General features: G+C 46.7%; 2 protein-coding genes across 2 annotated transcripts; one reads left to right on the forward strand and one right to left on the reverse strand.

Annotated features, from left to right (window-relative positions):
- Positions 1-5,533: 5,533 nt before the first annotated feature.
- LOC127755156 (UPF0481 protein At3g47200-like) lies at positions 5,534-11,033 on the forward strand. Its single transcript, XM_052280800.1, has 2 exons — positions 5,534-6,296; positions 10,100-11,033. Exons 1-2 carry the CDS (start codon positions 5,610-5,612, stop codon positions 10,829-10,831), a joined length of 1,419 nt encoding a protein of 472 aa, XP_052136760.1. The 5' UTR covers positions 5,534-5,609; the 3' UTR covers positions 10,832-11,033.
- A 2,941-nt stretch (positions 11,034-13,974) lies between these two features.
- LOC127755157 (E3 ubiquitin-protein ligase BOI-like) lies at positions 13,975-15,997 on the reverse strand. The gene has a single exon (XM_052280801.1). It carries the CDS (start codon positions 15,542-15,544, stop codon positions 14,549-14,551), a length of 996 nt encoding a protein of 331 aa, XP_052136761.1. The 5' UTR covers positions 15,545-15,997; the 3' UTR covers positions 13,975-14,548.
- Between the last annotated feature and the right edge of the window lie 348 nt (positions 15,998-16,345).

The following is a 16,345-nucleotide window of genomic DNA, read 5'->3' on the forward strand; positions in this document are numbered from 1 at the left end:
TTTGATATATTTAACCAATTTTCATATAAATTTGAGCATATTTAGTTATATTATTTTCAAACCATGTTATTTTAAATAATATTTTGTAGTATCTTAGGGATTGTAGAATCGGAATACCACCTAAGATTTTGTAGGATGGTGTAGTCATGAATAGTAGGATCGAGATACTATGAAAATTAGGATACTAGGTGGGATCGGTATCGTTTCGGTTTGGTAGGATCGTAGTATCGTAAGATACTAGGATACGAATCGGGATATTGACAACCTTGATCTCAACAATCTTTGGACCTGCACTGGAGTTAAGCAGATCTCCTAGACCAGTGTGTGATTTTCGCGTCAATAGGATTCTATTTTTAAAATACTATCTCTCTCCAAGTCTCCATCCAAAAATAAGTTTACCTAGTACGGGATATGGCATATCCTGATACTACGAGAATATGTTATATCCTGTATTAGATTAACTTATTCTGGGACAAAGGGAATATATTTCAAAAGAAGACATTTGACAACAAAACTATCGTAGATACCTCCCCCTTAGCACGTAGCACCGCTCATCCCGACACCATTTGCGCCCATAGCTCCGGTCCTTGTTCTTTTTTTAGGGAAAACGACCAGGTACTGGGGGGGGGGGGGGGGGGGGTGCCGTCCCAACTGAGACCAGTATCTAAGGGACTATTACACCCAAAAGATGCTAAAGCATCAGCAAACTTATTACATTCTCGTGAGCAGTAACTCACTCGAAAAGACAGGAAAGACGTCAAAATAATGTTCCTCACTTCATTCAGCAAGCCACCCAACGTCGCCTGCTGGTAACCTCCACTCTCCAGGGCTTGAACGAACAGCAGAGAATCCGTTTCGAGATGAACATGCGTTATTCCCCTGGAAACCGCAGCTTGCAAGCCCTTCAGGCCCGCCGTTATTTCAGCATGAAAAGCATCTTGGAACCTTGTCGATCTCCCAGCTCCAGCATGTACCACCTGTGCTTCATCATCTTGAATGACAAAACCCCAACCACCCTGCTAATATAATCATCCGCCCTGGAAGCCCCATCAACGTTTATGTATCTTGGTTTGGTAAAGGTGATAGAAATTGGTAGAAAGTTTAGTTGGAGATTAGGTCATTAATAAAAACGGATGGCTGAGATTTGCTTAGACAAAGTAAAAAGGAATTCCCTCCCAATTACGTGCCCCTACCCACCAAAATTCCCATGTCTCCCAACTAAACAAAACACTTAATAATCTCATCCCTCTCAACTCTCAATCCCTCCTAAAAACTCCCTCCAACCAAACGGGCCGTAAGGACACATTTCTGGTCTCTCCTGTCTCCCGCCACCTGATCGCTCCCAAAGCTCGAGGGAATTCATCTGATTGCTTCTTCACCAGATACGCCAACATGCCAGCCGTTCTCTTCCCTTCTCTCCTTCTCTTCTTCTATTTCTCTCATTCCACCAGGTATACAACAGCAGAGCAACCCGAATACTTTGTTTTTCTTCCAACTGCGTTACGAACTGCAAGGTCCCCATCGCTGAACTGTAACCCTGCCATCCTATCCTGCATCTCACATCCTCCAAGTTCATCTCTCTTTCCAAAGATGCTTCACCTCTTTGCATTTAAAAAAGAGATGCCCCCCATCTTCATCCAATCGGTTGCAGATCACGCACCGAGTATCAATATCCATACATCTTCTCTTTAGATTCATGCGCAGGGCAATACTATCCTTGTTCTGCTAGAGAACATTTGGCAGATTTTGTTTTCTTTGAAAACTTTTAAATTTCTAACTATCCGATCGCCTCGAGATTCATGTGGGTGGGAAAAAAAATTCATGAGTGCACACAGGGGGTAGAATAGAACCTGTGTATTAAGATGGTTGCTTAGATTTCGGTCATTTCCCACCTGCATGAGTATTAAGGCCATTCCCAACCCATGACACTAGATATAGTTTTTATAAACTACACATCATCAAGAAACTAGTACTATATACTACTCTTCCAATACAAACACCACTATTCCATACTTCAATTTAATGTTACTTATCTCACATGATGTCTTAGATGTTGTGTAGAAACCATGTCTCATGTAAGACATAGTTTTCTACTTTTTCCTCATTTATTCACTTGCCACATCATTTTTCATTCTAGGTAGCAGCTTATTTAATACTATGGACATCATCCTAGTCATTGGGTTAAGAATGGCCTAAGCAGCCATCTTAGTATTCATTAGTTGCATGAGTATTAAGATGGTTGCTTGGATTTCGATTAACAATTTAATTTAGTACCTAAAACAAAAAGATAACCCTTCATTCATTAAGCGTTATATGAATGAAGACTACAAATATGTCTATCTTATTTAGAAAAACTAGAAAATGGTATATGTTACAATTTAATTAAACTCCAAATGTATAGATACTTCCATAAAATTATTTAATAATCCCGTAAAATTATTCACATTAGCTAGGTCAAAGAAAGCTACTAGAATGGACTAGAATTTAACAAATTTATGGAAGTATTTTCGCCGGAACATATTTTGATCCTTAGGAAACCCGGGGTCCACCTCCTTGAGCCCTTAGAGCTGAATAATGCCGCTCTTCTATTGCTAAAAAACAACTCCTATACCATGTCCCATCCACATATGTATGATCCTGGATTTTACAGTTTCTACTTATAATTTGGTGAAATCTCTGGCGTACGTACAGACGTGGCTACAATTTGGTGAAATCTCTGGCTTACGTACAAATGTGTGGCTCGGATAAGCTGAAATCTAACACATCACAATTTGGTTGACGTGTCACATGCCACTTGTTGGACTATGGCCTACTTCTACCTTTCATGCCTCCGACCAGAGTGTTGTCATCTACATCCACTCCTGTATCTAGTTTTGGTTTTGCTAGCTACATTGATGGGTGACTGGAGAGGGGTATACATCGCATGGTGACATATATTAAATTTATGGCCAAACGTGCCAATGACGATTTTTTATTTGTGTTAGGGCAGTTCCAACCCATAGTGTCCATAAGCAGTGTCTATGGTGCCATGTCAATAAAACATCACAATAGAAACTACACTCTACAATCCAACCCATGGTTTCTTAAAGTGGGCCATTAATAAATACATCATCTCTCTTCTCTACCAATCATATTTATTCTTCATCTATTATAAAGACACTATTCTCCCCCAATGCAAAAACTTGATAGTGTCTAGTGCATAGGTTCTCGTGTTGAAGCTGTGTCTTGCATGAGACCTAGTTTCTTCCTCTCTTCACTCTCTCTCTTAATTAATATAGTGCCACATAAGCTAAAAGTTCTACATCGCAATGTACATAAACTAAAAGTTCTACATCGCAATGTAGTTAATGACATAGACACCATTCTAAATGGAGGGTTAGGACTGCCTTATAGAAATATCACCCGAAGACAGAAAAAAACAGTTGTAGACAAATCTTCGTTATTGCTGAAAACCCTGCTAGCTGGGATTAATTGCGTACAGGGAGTACGTGCAGGGCCAGCTCGATCATAACGACTTGATCATGATCACAGGTCAATGGAGTTAGTAGCTTGCATATAGGAGTAGTACTAGACAAAAGCGTGGGTATCAGTGAATAGCAATATTGACCGGGGAATTGGACAGTGCCAATTTCTGTCGCCCAATAAACGAGCTTTCACCGAAACTACTCTATACATCCCATAAAAAAAAGGAAGAATAACGAATTACCCCTCAAACTATCGTGGTCGACCGAATTACCCCCAAATCACAAAACCAGACATCCTTCACCCTCCAACTTTGCAAACCGGACAAATAACCCCCTAGCTCAATCTGCGGTAGTTTTCATTCTATGTGACATTCCAGTCAGCAAATCATTCATTAAAAAAGTAGGTGTACCTCACCTGTCAGTTTCTCTCTCTCTTCTATCTCTCTCCCAATCTCTCACTCACTCTCTCTCTCTCTTCTCCATCACGGGCGACGGTGCAGGCAGTGGTGAGGTGAGGCAAGCACGGCGGTGGCGGCGAGGCGAGCGCGGTGGCGGAGGAGGCGAGGCAGCAACGGCGGCGAGGTAGGGCAGCCACCTCCCTTAGCTGGTGGCAGCACCGCGCCCTCACCCCTAGCGGGTTGCCGCCAGCGCACCGCCACATCAGGTATGCGCGGCACCCCGGCAGCGGGTCCTTCGGCACCACGCCCTACCCCGGCTCGCACCCAGCCGCCACGCACGCGCCGCAGCAGCAATAGTAGTCCTCGTCGCCTGCCGCGGCCGCGACGACGGCGCCGGCCACCACCACCACCAGTGTCTCGAGGCCGCACTCATCGCGGGCGGGAAGCCCCTTAGTGATGGCGGCCATGGCCCCCTTCTTGCACGTCGGCGGCGCCTCCTCCTCGTCGACGAGCACCTCCACCATGGCGCACAGCACGTTGCAGCGGTAACGCGGCGCCACCTCCCTTAGCTGGTGGTAGCACCGCGCCCGTACCCCAACGTCGCCGCTCGCCTCGCCGCCATGCTCGCCTCCTCCGCCGACGCTCACCACCCAGCCGCCGGTTGCACCCGCCCCCTACACCGCCCTGCCTCGCCACCACTGCCGCCTCACATCCTCCGCCATCGCGCTTGCCTCGCCTTGCCCCCTCCGCCGCCACGCTCGCCTTGTCTCACTGCTGCCTCGCATCCTCTGCCGCCACCTCGCCTCGCCTCCTCCGCCGCCGCGCTCGCCTCGCCTCACCGCTGCCTTCGCCGTCGCCCATGATGGAGAAGAGAGAGAGTGTGTGGGACAGAATAGGAAAGAGATAGAAGAGAGAGATAAACTGACAGGTGGGGTCCACCTACTTTTTTATAAAAGAATTGCTGACTGGACTGCCACGTAGGATCAAATCCATTGCAGATTGAACTGGGGGAGGGGGTTATTTGTCCGGTTTGTAAAGTTGGGGGTGAAGGATGTCCGGTTTTGTGATTCTAGGAGGTAATTCTGTCGACCGCAATAGTTCGGGGGGGGAGAGGGGGGTAATTCGTAGTTTTTACTAAAAATACAAACTTAAGGGGGTGTTTGGATCCAGGGACTAAACTTTTGTCGCTGTCATAGCGGATGTTATGACATTAATTTTGAGTCTTAAGCATAGACAATTTATAAAACTAAGTACATAAATGAGAGCTAATTCGCGTGACAAATTTTGTAAGCCTAAGAAATCCATAATTAACATATGTTTACTGTAGTATCACATAGGCTAATCAAGGATTAATTAGGCTCAATAGATTCGTCTCGTGAATTAGTCCAAGGTTATGGAATGGGTTTTGTCAATAGTCGACGTTTAATACTTTTAATTAGTGTCAAGTATCTGATATGACACATGACACGGACTAAAAAATTTTTAGTCCCATCCAACAGTCTAATGTTAATTCAGATTCGTAGTATTAAAATGTTTCACATTCCATACTAGATTTGTTATTTGTTATGTATGAAAAAATCTAATAGGGTATTGCTGTTATTAGGTGATGATTTAAATGTGTAAGAGTGTGCCTATATATATATCTATATCTATACCAACTATCATCTCTATCTATCCAACAAGAGTACGAGGGTTCACCATCAATCTAGAGCTCCTTGTTAAAGTTGGAACAGCTAGCAATTACGCCATGGATGGAACGGACAAGGAGACGACCGTGGCGGCCGCCGGGACGAATGGGATGGAGGCGGCGCCGGCCATGGCAGCAGGCTCCGGCAGCTGTAGCTGTACAGTGGTGGAGATCGACGTCGACGACGACGCCGAGGCGGCGGCGGCGGCGCCACGAAGAACACGGCCGAGGCCTTCCATCTATCGGGTGCCCAACCACATCAAGAACATGACGAACCCGGACGCGTACCGGCCGCGGTTGGTGTCGCTGGGGCCCTTCCACCACGGCGAGGCCGAGCTGCAGCCCATGGAGAAGCACAAGCACCGCGCGGTGGCGCACCTGGTCGAGCGTAGCGGGAAGCCGCTGCGAGAATTCATGGCTGCCGTCGAGGAGATCGCCGAGCAGCTGCGAGCCGCTTACGAGGACCTTGATGACGAGAGGTGGAGCGGAGAGGAGTTCGTGGAGCTGATGCTCACCGACGGCTGCTTCTTGCTGGAGGTGATGAGGGCGTTTCAGCTTCAGCGGGAAGGGAAGAAGGAGGAGGTAGAAGAAGGGGGAGATTACGAGGCTGACGACCCTGTCTTCAGCGAGCACGGGTACCTATACCTGCGCTGCGATATCATCTCCGACGTGCTCGTGATGGAGAACCAACTTCCCCTGCTCCTCCTCGACAAGCTCTGCCATGTCGCATACGCGGACAATCTTCAGGTATATGTACCCGGCCCCTATTCCACTGAATTCCGATTCGCACGCACAAGAAGCTTATGAGCTTTCAAAATTCTATGATTAATACAGTATGATGTAGCAAGTTCGTTTAATATTTCTACCATTTGAAACGGGAAAAAATATCTATTTATTTATATATAAGAAATCTTTAAAACCAAACACTAGCTATTCATCTTTCAATATTCAAACCATACAAAACCGAGTTGGTTTACTTGTACTGTCATTGACTTGTGCTGCCGACATGGCAATCGACACCCACGTATCTTCTACTCCATCCGTTTCTGGCCTTCAATCTCATAAGTTCAAGCACCGTCCGCAACAATGTGAAATCCTTATCGCAACCCTTTGCCTCATCGTACAAAAGATCCTTCACTGCCTTTTATAATGCTTCGAAGTTCTCCAACACATGAGCGGACCCAACTACAACCTCAAGTTCAGCATGACGCAACATCTCTTCCAAATCAAAATTACCATCATGTACACTGACATTACCATCATCGACATCATCAACTGTACTGTGCTGACCATCGTCGCCAACAACGTCATCATCAACGGGCTCCTTCTTCTTCTTCTTCTTCTTCTTCTTCTTCTTCTCCTACTACTACCATGAAATCCTCGTCCCTATTGACCACTTCATCCCGTACTGTCGCCTGGATGGGAACTTGATTGCTTGGGATCTCTCCATGATGTGACCAATTTGTGTAGCATTCCATAAATCTATACGTCACCAAGTGATGCTCGAATACACATGGATCGATCCAAATTTTCTTATTTTTACAGTGCGCGCATGGACATCTAATTTCCTTCGTCTTCTTAGATGCAACATTCTTTTTAGTAGCTTTCATGAATATGTTGACTCTTTCAATGTATGACGCACGATATCTCTCTATATATCCATGCTCTGTCCGCCATCTATCCATTAATTAATTGCAAAAAAAATAATACAATTTAGTTAGTTGAAATATTTTTAACAATATGTCACATTAAAATCCTACTAATTAATGCATATAACTAGTATAATCTAGACAAGATAATTAAAGCTAGCCAAAAATTTACATATATATAACATGGAAACTACATACAACTAGAAAAATTACCAAACTACCCCTCTTTCTTTTCTTCTTCATTCTTTGCAGATAACTAATATATAGATCTGCTATGAATAAACCTATCAAAACTAGATATTCATATGGAACATCGATCATGCACATTATTTCTTATAACGTTTGTCCATTTCGAGCTCCAAATAACAAATAAAATACACTTTTCTTCCTCCGTGTCACATACTTTTTGCCATGCAAAATCTCAACGAACAACCAACGAAAATGAAAAAAAAACTGGACAAATAGAGTAGGAGAAAGTATAACTAACCTTTGGTGCAATATATCTTTTAAAAGATTCGAGATCAAAACCTTCCCCCTGTGTATGTGTTCATAGGAGAGAGAAAAATCGTGCTCAAATGGCTCCCCAAATTACTGTAGCTGATTGATATAGGTGATGGCATTTTTCCTGGTGGTCAACATATGTCGGTTGAGTTGCACTACCATAAAAAATAACTAGGGGTGGCGGTGGCTTCTTATGTGGGCCGCAAGCGAAGATGTAAGTATTTTTGCTGGCGGGCCACATCACCATACCGCCAGCGAAGATATTGTATTTTCGCTAGCGTCAAGTTAAGAAGGCCGCCAGAGAAATTACACTATCTTTGCTTGCGGCCAACTTAAGTCGGCCACCAGCGAAGATAGGTTTTCACTGATGGCCCATGACCCACCACCCCCCTTATTTCTTGCGATGGTAATTTAATCTTGTAGCCGCCATGAAATTTTTCTTCCAAACGCCATGAAAAATCGTTTTTCTAGTAGTGCGAGCTGCCGCCGCCGTATCCCTTTCCGCCGCCAGGTCGCCACCGCCATCTCCCTCCCGCCATATCTGGCGGAAGGGAGTGTGCCGCCGCCGGGCCATCGGACCACCGCCGTCTGCCCTCATGCCGCCAACCAGCCGCCGCCACATCCCCTTCGCCGTCGGGCCACCCACGCCACCTCCCCTCCCGCCATATTTGGCGGAGGTGTGGGCGTCGCCACCGGGCCGTAAGACCACCACCGTCTCCCCTCACGCCGCCATCCCACAGCCACCACACGCCGATTCGGTGGAGAGAGAGACGAACGAGGTGGAGAAAGAGAGATCTGAGAGAGAGAGAGATAGAGAGGGAATGAATAAGGAGAGGAGAGGGGAGGATAGGATAAGATCGATGTGGAGGTCGGTTCGGCTCGATTTATGTGGGTGTCAGTTTTTAATTAACCGACACCTATAATATATTAAAGGAATTAGTTTTTATAAAAAAATCGGCACCTATAATTGTTTAAAGATGTCGGTTTTCTACAATTTCAACCCATGGAGGTGGGGAAAAGGCCTATATGTGCCGATTTTAGCACTTCTGGCACCTATAGTGGCAACACCTATTTGATATTTTGTAGTAGTGACATGATCAAAAGTAACCTCAAATTCGATGGCACCCTATGGATATAGTTGCCTACACAGAGAAACACAGGATCTGGTTAAAGATGGCCATTCGGCCCACCCGGCACGGCCCAGCCCAGGCATGGGCTAGGCACGGCCCAAGTAGAATCGGACCGGCATGGCATGGTCGGTTCTTTGTGCCGTTCCGTGCCGGCTCACGTGCAATACCTCAGGCCCAGGCACGGCCCACCAGCAGTGGGGCCGGGCCGGGCCAGCTAGAAGGCACTGGAGGCCCATCGTGCCTTATTTGAAATATATCTATTTCCCCTCCCTCCTCTTTAGGCTGTGACATATATATAACTAAAGTAAGTCTATTTTATGTCCCTCTTCTTTTGGTCGTGCCATATAATACGTCTATTTTTGCTCTCTATTCCTTGTGTCGTGCCTTACATATGGTTGAAAATAAGTCTATTATGCTCCCTGAACTTTGTACCTGGCCTGGCCATGCCGGCCCATCATGCCGTGCTAGCCCAGCGTGCTGGTGGGGAAGCCCAGGCACAGCCCGGCGGTCAGGCCGAGCCAGCACGAGCACGACCCCAGTCAGGCCGTGCCGTGCTTGGGCTGGACCAAAATACTGTGCCTTGGTCTGGGCCGTCGGACCTCGGGCATTATGGCCTTCTATAGATCGGATGGATTGGTTGTGGGACCCTGATACGAGCTCGTCGGCGGTGGTGTTGCAGCGGCTACCGAAGCGGCGAATGCTCGAGCGGGCGGCTGAGATAGCGGTGGAACTCACGGTCGCCCTCCGGCGGAACGCGGGGCTCTTCCCCGGCCAGCGAGAGGCTCTGAACGTGCCTAACTTGATTAGATTAATCTTTGCTTCATTATACCAGACATCCGAACTCCCTTTTATAAGTCAAGGGATTAATCCTAACAAACTTAGAGATAACTAATATTTATCCTGAAACAATACGCTAACTAATTAAAGATAATGACTAGCCAATAAACTCCATCGCTTCAACCGATTTAGCCGGAACCGGACTCCTCAAGGCGTGGTTTCTGTTGGCGACGACGTCTGTAGAACTGCCCAAAACGATTCTGGTTCGTATCAGACCCACAAAACATATTTTTAATCGTTACATGCATGCTGGCTGTTGCGCATGGGTATCTGTGCTATCCCCGGCGTCACACCTATCGTCTGCTCTATTCTCTTTCTTTACTTCTATCTCCTTCATTTTGATGTGGATTCTTTTGGAGTCTGTTGACTAATTATTATACCTGCTCTAATACTATGTGGTTCGCGTTGATCCGTACTGTCATGCGAACCGTAGGAGGAAGAATGTCTAAGGATAAACGATGATTCAGTGCTTTCTTTTCTTTTCTCATCGTCTGACGACGCGCCGGCGATCGACGGCCCCCTGGGGCTCCACCCCGTGGATGTTGTTCAGAGAAACATCCGAGGTACCTGCCACCAAAACAGTGGACGACGATCAAACGGGGTTTTCATGATTCCATGTGCTGCGGAGCTCCAAGAAGCAGGAATCCGTTTCAAGGTGGCCGCCGCCGATGCTGGTGGTGGATTCGCAGGGGCGATAACCTTCAGAGGCGGCATGCTAACCATCCCGTTGCTTCATGTGATGGATTCCACGGAGAGCATGTTCCTCAACCTGATGGCGTTCGAGAGGATGCACCCCGGCGCCGGCAACGACGCGATGGCGGCCGTCATCTTCTTGGACAACCTCATCGACACGGCCAGGGACGTGGCGCTGCTGAAATCAAGAGGGATCATCAGCAACCTGTTCGGCAGCGACGAGGCCGTGGCGGCGCTGTTCAACGAGCTCAGCAGGGGAGCGGTGATGAGCCCGCACAGCAGCCTCTACGGCGTGCAGCGGCAGGTGATCGCCCACTGCAAGAAGAGGAGGAACAGGTGGCGAGCCAGCCTCGTGCACAGCTACTTCAGGAACCCTTGGGTGTTCATCTCCCTCGTCGCCGCTTTCGTCCTGCTCGCTGCCACTGTCATGCAGACTATCTACACTGTAATCCCATTCTACACCAAGAGCTAATTAATTTGCTCCATGGTGGCCAAAATTAAGCAGAGGGAAAGAACCGAAGCCAGCATATATATATGGACGTTTAATTAGGTGCTCTAATAATTGTTCGCATGTGGGTCATTTGTCGATGGTAAACATCCATATATTTTAAAACTCTATAGTGCATGTGCGTGGCTGAATAATTGGTTAAATGTTACTATCTACGTAATATAATTCTATTTAATTAGCACGAATGTAGTGTTGGAAAATTGAGCTAATACTATTATACTAGTCCCTCCGGTTTTCATTTTAATTGACGTTTTGGACAATGGCACGGTCTACAAAATATATCTTTGACCTTATTTTTCTATTATAATAATATACAATAAATAAATGCATGTTTATTTTTATTATAGTGCTTTAAAAGATAAATCTATATATGTTGTTCTAGTTTCTTTAAACTAAATATTTTTAAAATTATTGATGGTCAAAGTCATAAAAGTTTGACCTCAATCTTGTTCAAAACGTTAATTATTATAGAACCGGAGGGAGTACTAAGTAAGCATAACTAGGTCGAGCATCCACTGCACGGCCTTCATGCCCTAGCAGCTAGAGCATCCGAGATTTGAGAAAGTCCGTTTTGACTCGCTAACCTGTTGATCCGATCTGATTCGCATTTCTCAATTGCAAGGCTGAGTAAATTAACTCTCGACTGATAAAACTAGGTATTTAACCTCCCTCTACGGTTTGCAACATGGTTTTCACTGATATAACGTCCACGTGGCCGTCTAATCATAGCAAAAATTAAAAATAGGCATGGGTCAACACGTAAGTGCAAGGGAAAAACATGGGTCCTGCGTGTCATCACCCTCTCTTTCTTTTTCAACCTTCATTGAGCCGACAGCATTGTCTCCCACCATCCATTGTCACTCAGAAAGCCTCGTCTGAGTCGAATCTTGGTCGACGAGCTCTGTTGGGCGCTCGACGCGATGACGTTGTGGTTGTGGTGACGGAAACAGAGACCACCAGTGGGGAGAAAAACGTTATGGGGATAGTGGCGGAGAGACGGGCGTCATCGAAGCTGAGATCCAAAGAAAGCAGATATCATGGAGCCGACAAACATCAGATCAACGACTATTGTTTTTCTCCTCCATGGTAGAGACAATTCGGAGATAGCGGAGCTCGAACTCTAACAGCGAAACTGACGACCCCAATTCCGATTCCACCTTGCCATCACCATCGCCCTCGATCGTCCCCACGTGGTCTCCTCGTCGTACTCCTACTCAGTCTCCCACCATTTCGACCCCTTTCCCTCCCCTCCAGATCGTGCTATATAGTGATGGGGATCCCGATGTGCAGCTCTAGGGATGGCCACCGTCGAGTGGCGAGGAGGGGGCACAGGGGTCTCTCCTGCTTGATGCGCTCATCCTCGCCGTCTTCTCCGCTCTGGTCTCATCCACTACCCCCGTCGTTTGCCCGGCTTAGGTATCCAGCTTGATGCCCATCATGGCGTCACCATGGCGATTGGCTCTGAGCTCCCTGCTCCTCTTGCCTCCAAGCTCCTTAAGTATGACGGGGCTCGCCAGCTACCATCGTCTCTCCCTCTGTCACACTGCGCTCGGGTGGGCCAGAGAAGGAATGAGTAAGATGGAGGAAAGAGAGATCAAGGGGGAGAGAGGAAGGATGAGAGAAAGGATGATACTCCCTCCGTCCCAAATTGTTTGACGCCGTTAACTTTTTTAGCCATGTTTGACCATTCGTCTTATTTAAAATTTTTTTTGTAAAATATGTAAAACTATATGTATACATAAAAGTATATTTAACAATGAATCAAATGATAGAAAAAGAATTAATAATTACTTAAATTTTTTGAATAAGACGAACGGTCAAACATAACTTAAAAAAGTCAACGGCGTCAAATATTTTGGAACGGAAGGAGTATATGGGACCAACGTTGTGACTGACACATGGACTCCACGTATTATTTTGATCTTTTGTGAAATATTGCTAACGACATGTCGGTCTTATTTGTTCTTTGTTAATCTTTTGCTAACTGTTGTTTCATGTAAATGAGCACTATGTAGGACGACAACTAGGTCAATGTGGCACGTATAGGTATCAAGTGAGAAAAAACAATCATCAAATATTATTGAGGATGTCATTTTACACCGGTTTAAGATGACAAGATGTATGGACGATGGCCACGCCTAGCCCAATTGCTTCCTCTTCGACTAATCGTGCATCTGTGCATACGGTATGGGCTGAATTTGGACTTTGGACTTTCGATGTGCCTAAAATCCCCTGGGCCAGCTAGGTTCATACGTCCGCACGGCCTAGCAGAGCTTAGCGTGGCTCGCGGCCTTGGCGCTGCACATGACAGGCCCATGTGCATGCCAGTTAATTAGGCCGTGTGTCTTGTTGTTTAGCCCATATAAACCCAAAGTTAGGCCCATACTTGCATCAAGGAGGCAAAAAGCCCAAATTGGACAAGCACAAGTTGCCTGATCCAATGTTTGATATAGAAGGAGCAGATGTATCCAAGGCCGTATGACTTGTGAGCATATCGCACCTCAAGAATAGGGTGACGGGCACAAAAGATGAGATCACTGGTGAGGGGAGGGAAATACTCGCCCTATTTCAGGTCAGAAGACGTTTTAACTTTGGGAAAAATCAAACTATTATAAATTTAACTAAGTTTATAAAAAAATATTAATATTTTTAACCCAAGATAAATTTAATATAAAAATATATTCAATTATTGATTTGATGACAAATTAGTATCATAAATATTACTATATTTATCTATAAACTTAGTTAAACTAAAATTAATTTGACTTTGACTAAAATCGAAACGTTTATAGCCTGAAAGGAGTGATCTTATCCAAGAGATGCCAACGGTATAAGGTTGATAGAAGCGACGAGTCACGGAGTGAGCTCAGAGCCATAGGGAAAAAGTGGAGCTTTGGGCAGTGGAAGTTATATACTCCCTCTAGTTCATATTACAAGTTGTTTGATTTTTTTTCTTAATCAAACTTTTTAAAGTTTAGTCAAATTTCATAATAACATTTTTAATGAATATATTCAATGTTGAATTTAACAAAATTGATTTGGTATTGTACCCGATGCTAACTTTTTTATAAACTGTCAAACCTAAAATATTTTAATTAAAAAAAAAGTCAAACGATTTGTAATAGACTTGTAATATGATATGGATGGAGTATACTTGAGAAAGAAGTTTCAATGGCTCCGCGGTGATAAATTTTGGTGGACTCATACGTTGCAGTAATGGATATTCGTGGAGTTTTGAACAATTTGCTTACGTATTCAAAGGTTATTCCTTTCCTAATAAATTGTTAGGAAGGACAAAGCTGTAACCCATATGAAGGTAAGCATCGAAAATGTCAGCACTAAACTTTCAAGTTTACTAGGAGTATTTTGTTGCACTAAAAAATTCATACCAGTCACAATTGTAGAGAACTAAACACGAAGTAATCAAATACATATATACTGTATGTTCTACCATCTATATTTCTTAAAATAATAAATGAAATATAAGATTATATAAAAGAATACGGAACACAAAATTAAAAAAAAACATTTTCATATTTGCAAAACTGGACCGAGACCCGAGAGAGCGTGAGAAGGGGATCGATCTAGAGAATGGACAAAATTATCTCAAAATTTTCACATTGAGCACAAACAACTTCTGAAAATAATACTAAAAAGAACAATTAATATCGGTCACAATATTCACACATCCGCCGGCGAACGCGCCACGACGGAGACCTTCTTGACGGCGAGGCAGACCGGGCACGCCTCCGCCCTCGCCTCGCACGCCCTGCACAGGCACAGGTGCCGGCACGGCAGCAGCAACACCGCCGCCTCCCTCTCGCCGCACGCCTTGCACCCCCACCTCCCGCCGCCGGCGCCGCCACGGCGCGTGTTCGTCGTCGCCGTCGTCTCGAAGCAGCACGACTGCGCGTCGTCGTCGGCGGTGTTCGGGCCGTCGGACTCGCCGCAGCCCTCGACGGGGGCGCACGGCGGCGCCGCGGCGGCGCGGAGGAGGAGGTGGTCGAGCGTGGCGCGGAGCCCCGCGGCGACGGCCTCGTTGCTGCGCGCCAGGCCGCACCACGCCTGGCTCTCCGCGGCCGCCTGGCGGAGCCGCTCCTCCAGGTCGGCGGCGCGGCGGCGCGCCGCCGCGAGCTGGGACTCCGTCTCCTGCAGGCGGCGCGACGCCGCCGCCGCCGCGGCGCGCACCAGCGCCTGGCACTGCCGCTTCCGCGCCTGCTCCACCCCGGCGCGCAGCCGCTCGCACTCCGCCCGCACCACCGCGTCGATCTCGCCGCTCTGGACGAACACCTCCGACGCCAGCGCGTCCCCGAACGCCGCCGCTGCGGCCGCCGCCGGGGCGGCGCGCCCGCTGGTGCACGCCATGCCGGACTCCACAAACCGACTCGCCGCGGCGTCCGCCGCCGCCGCCGCCACCACCATCCCCGGGATCGGCAGCAGCGCCGCCGACGACGGCGGCACGTACTGCTGCTCCACTTCCCTCCCCCTCTTCCTCGACACCACCACCCCACCTCCACCGCCATTGTTGCACGTCAGCCCGCTCTGCGCGCCGCCGCTAACCACCGCGGCGCCGCCGCAGTTGTACCCATTCTTCGCCATCGCCGCCTTCGCCACCACCGCACCGTAGTACTCCTCCGCCATCACCACGAACTCGCCCCCTCCGGCCTGCACGGCCATGGAAAAACCAAGAACCGAATCGAGAGCTCGCTAATATAATTAACCTCTCCAAGATCGAAACACCGATCGATCGAGATGAGAAGCCAAATTAAGATAAGAATGGCGATGCGAGCTTAGGAGGAGAGGTATATAAATGGGAGGAGATGCGATGCGAGGCGACATGGATGGGTGGGTGGAGGTGGGAAGCAACGAAGAAGACGAAAGCGAGTGGGTGACTCGGTTTTGCATGCATGCACGCACGCATGGGGATTAGCGATTAATCACCGTAATTAATGGCTTGACCCGTATAATCACTTAATTAGCGCAATAATGGCCACCCACTGTCCCAACGGTCGCGACAAGCAAATCCGGGAAAGTTTCGTGGTGGGCCCCGCAGTTAGCCTGCATCTGCCACTCACTCACTCCTAGCTTTAGTGTACTGCTTGCATCAGTGCATGCGTGCATGCAAGGATTATATTAGTAGTATATTATTGTGATTTAATCGACTTGTTAATTGTCCCATTTGATCCGGTCATCAAGTGAGCAGAATATTGATCCAGCTTTCGGTCTGCACAAGCTGCACGACGTCTGATGAGAGTAGCAGAATATTTTAAAAAGAGTATATTAAACAACTGTGTGTTGATAGAATCAAAATCAAATTAAGCAGGAGTAGATAACAATGTGACGACGTGTGAATGGGTTAACTAGTTAATTTATTAATCCTTTCCATTTTATAATCAAAGGATGTGAAAGCTAGATAATTAATACCCGAAATGCAAGGGCGGTCTGCCTGGTTAGACATGGTACGACATGATGCACATG

The sequence above is a fragment of the Oryza glaberrima genome, chromosome 11, assembly GCF_000147395.1.
Source record: "Oryza glaberrima chromosome 11, OglaRS2, whole genome shotgun sequence".
Classification (NCBI taxonomy): domain Eukaryota; kingdom Viridiplantae; phylum Streptophyta; class Magnoliopsida; order Poales; family Poaceae; genus Oryza; species Oryza glaberrima.

Bases quoted from the DNA above. Each gene is read 5' to 3' on its own strand.
- LOC127755156 (XM_052280800.1), top strand. From the start codon at position 5,610: ATGGATGGAACGGACAAGGAGACGACCGTGGCGGCCGCCGGGACGAAT. The intron at 6,297-10,099 runs GTATATGTACCC...TGCGAACCGTAG, and splicing joins CATACGCGGACAATCTTCAG to GAGGAAGAATGTCTAAGGAT.
- LOC127755157 (XM_052280801.1), bottom strand. From the start codon at position 15,544: ATGGCCGTGCAGGCCGGAGGGGGCGAGTTCGTGGTGATGGCGGAGGAG.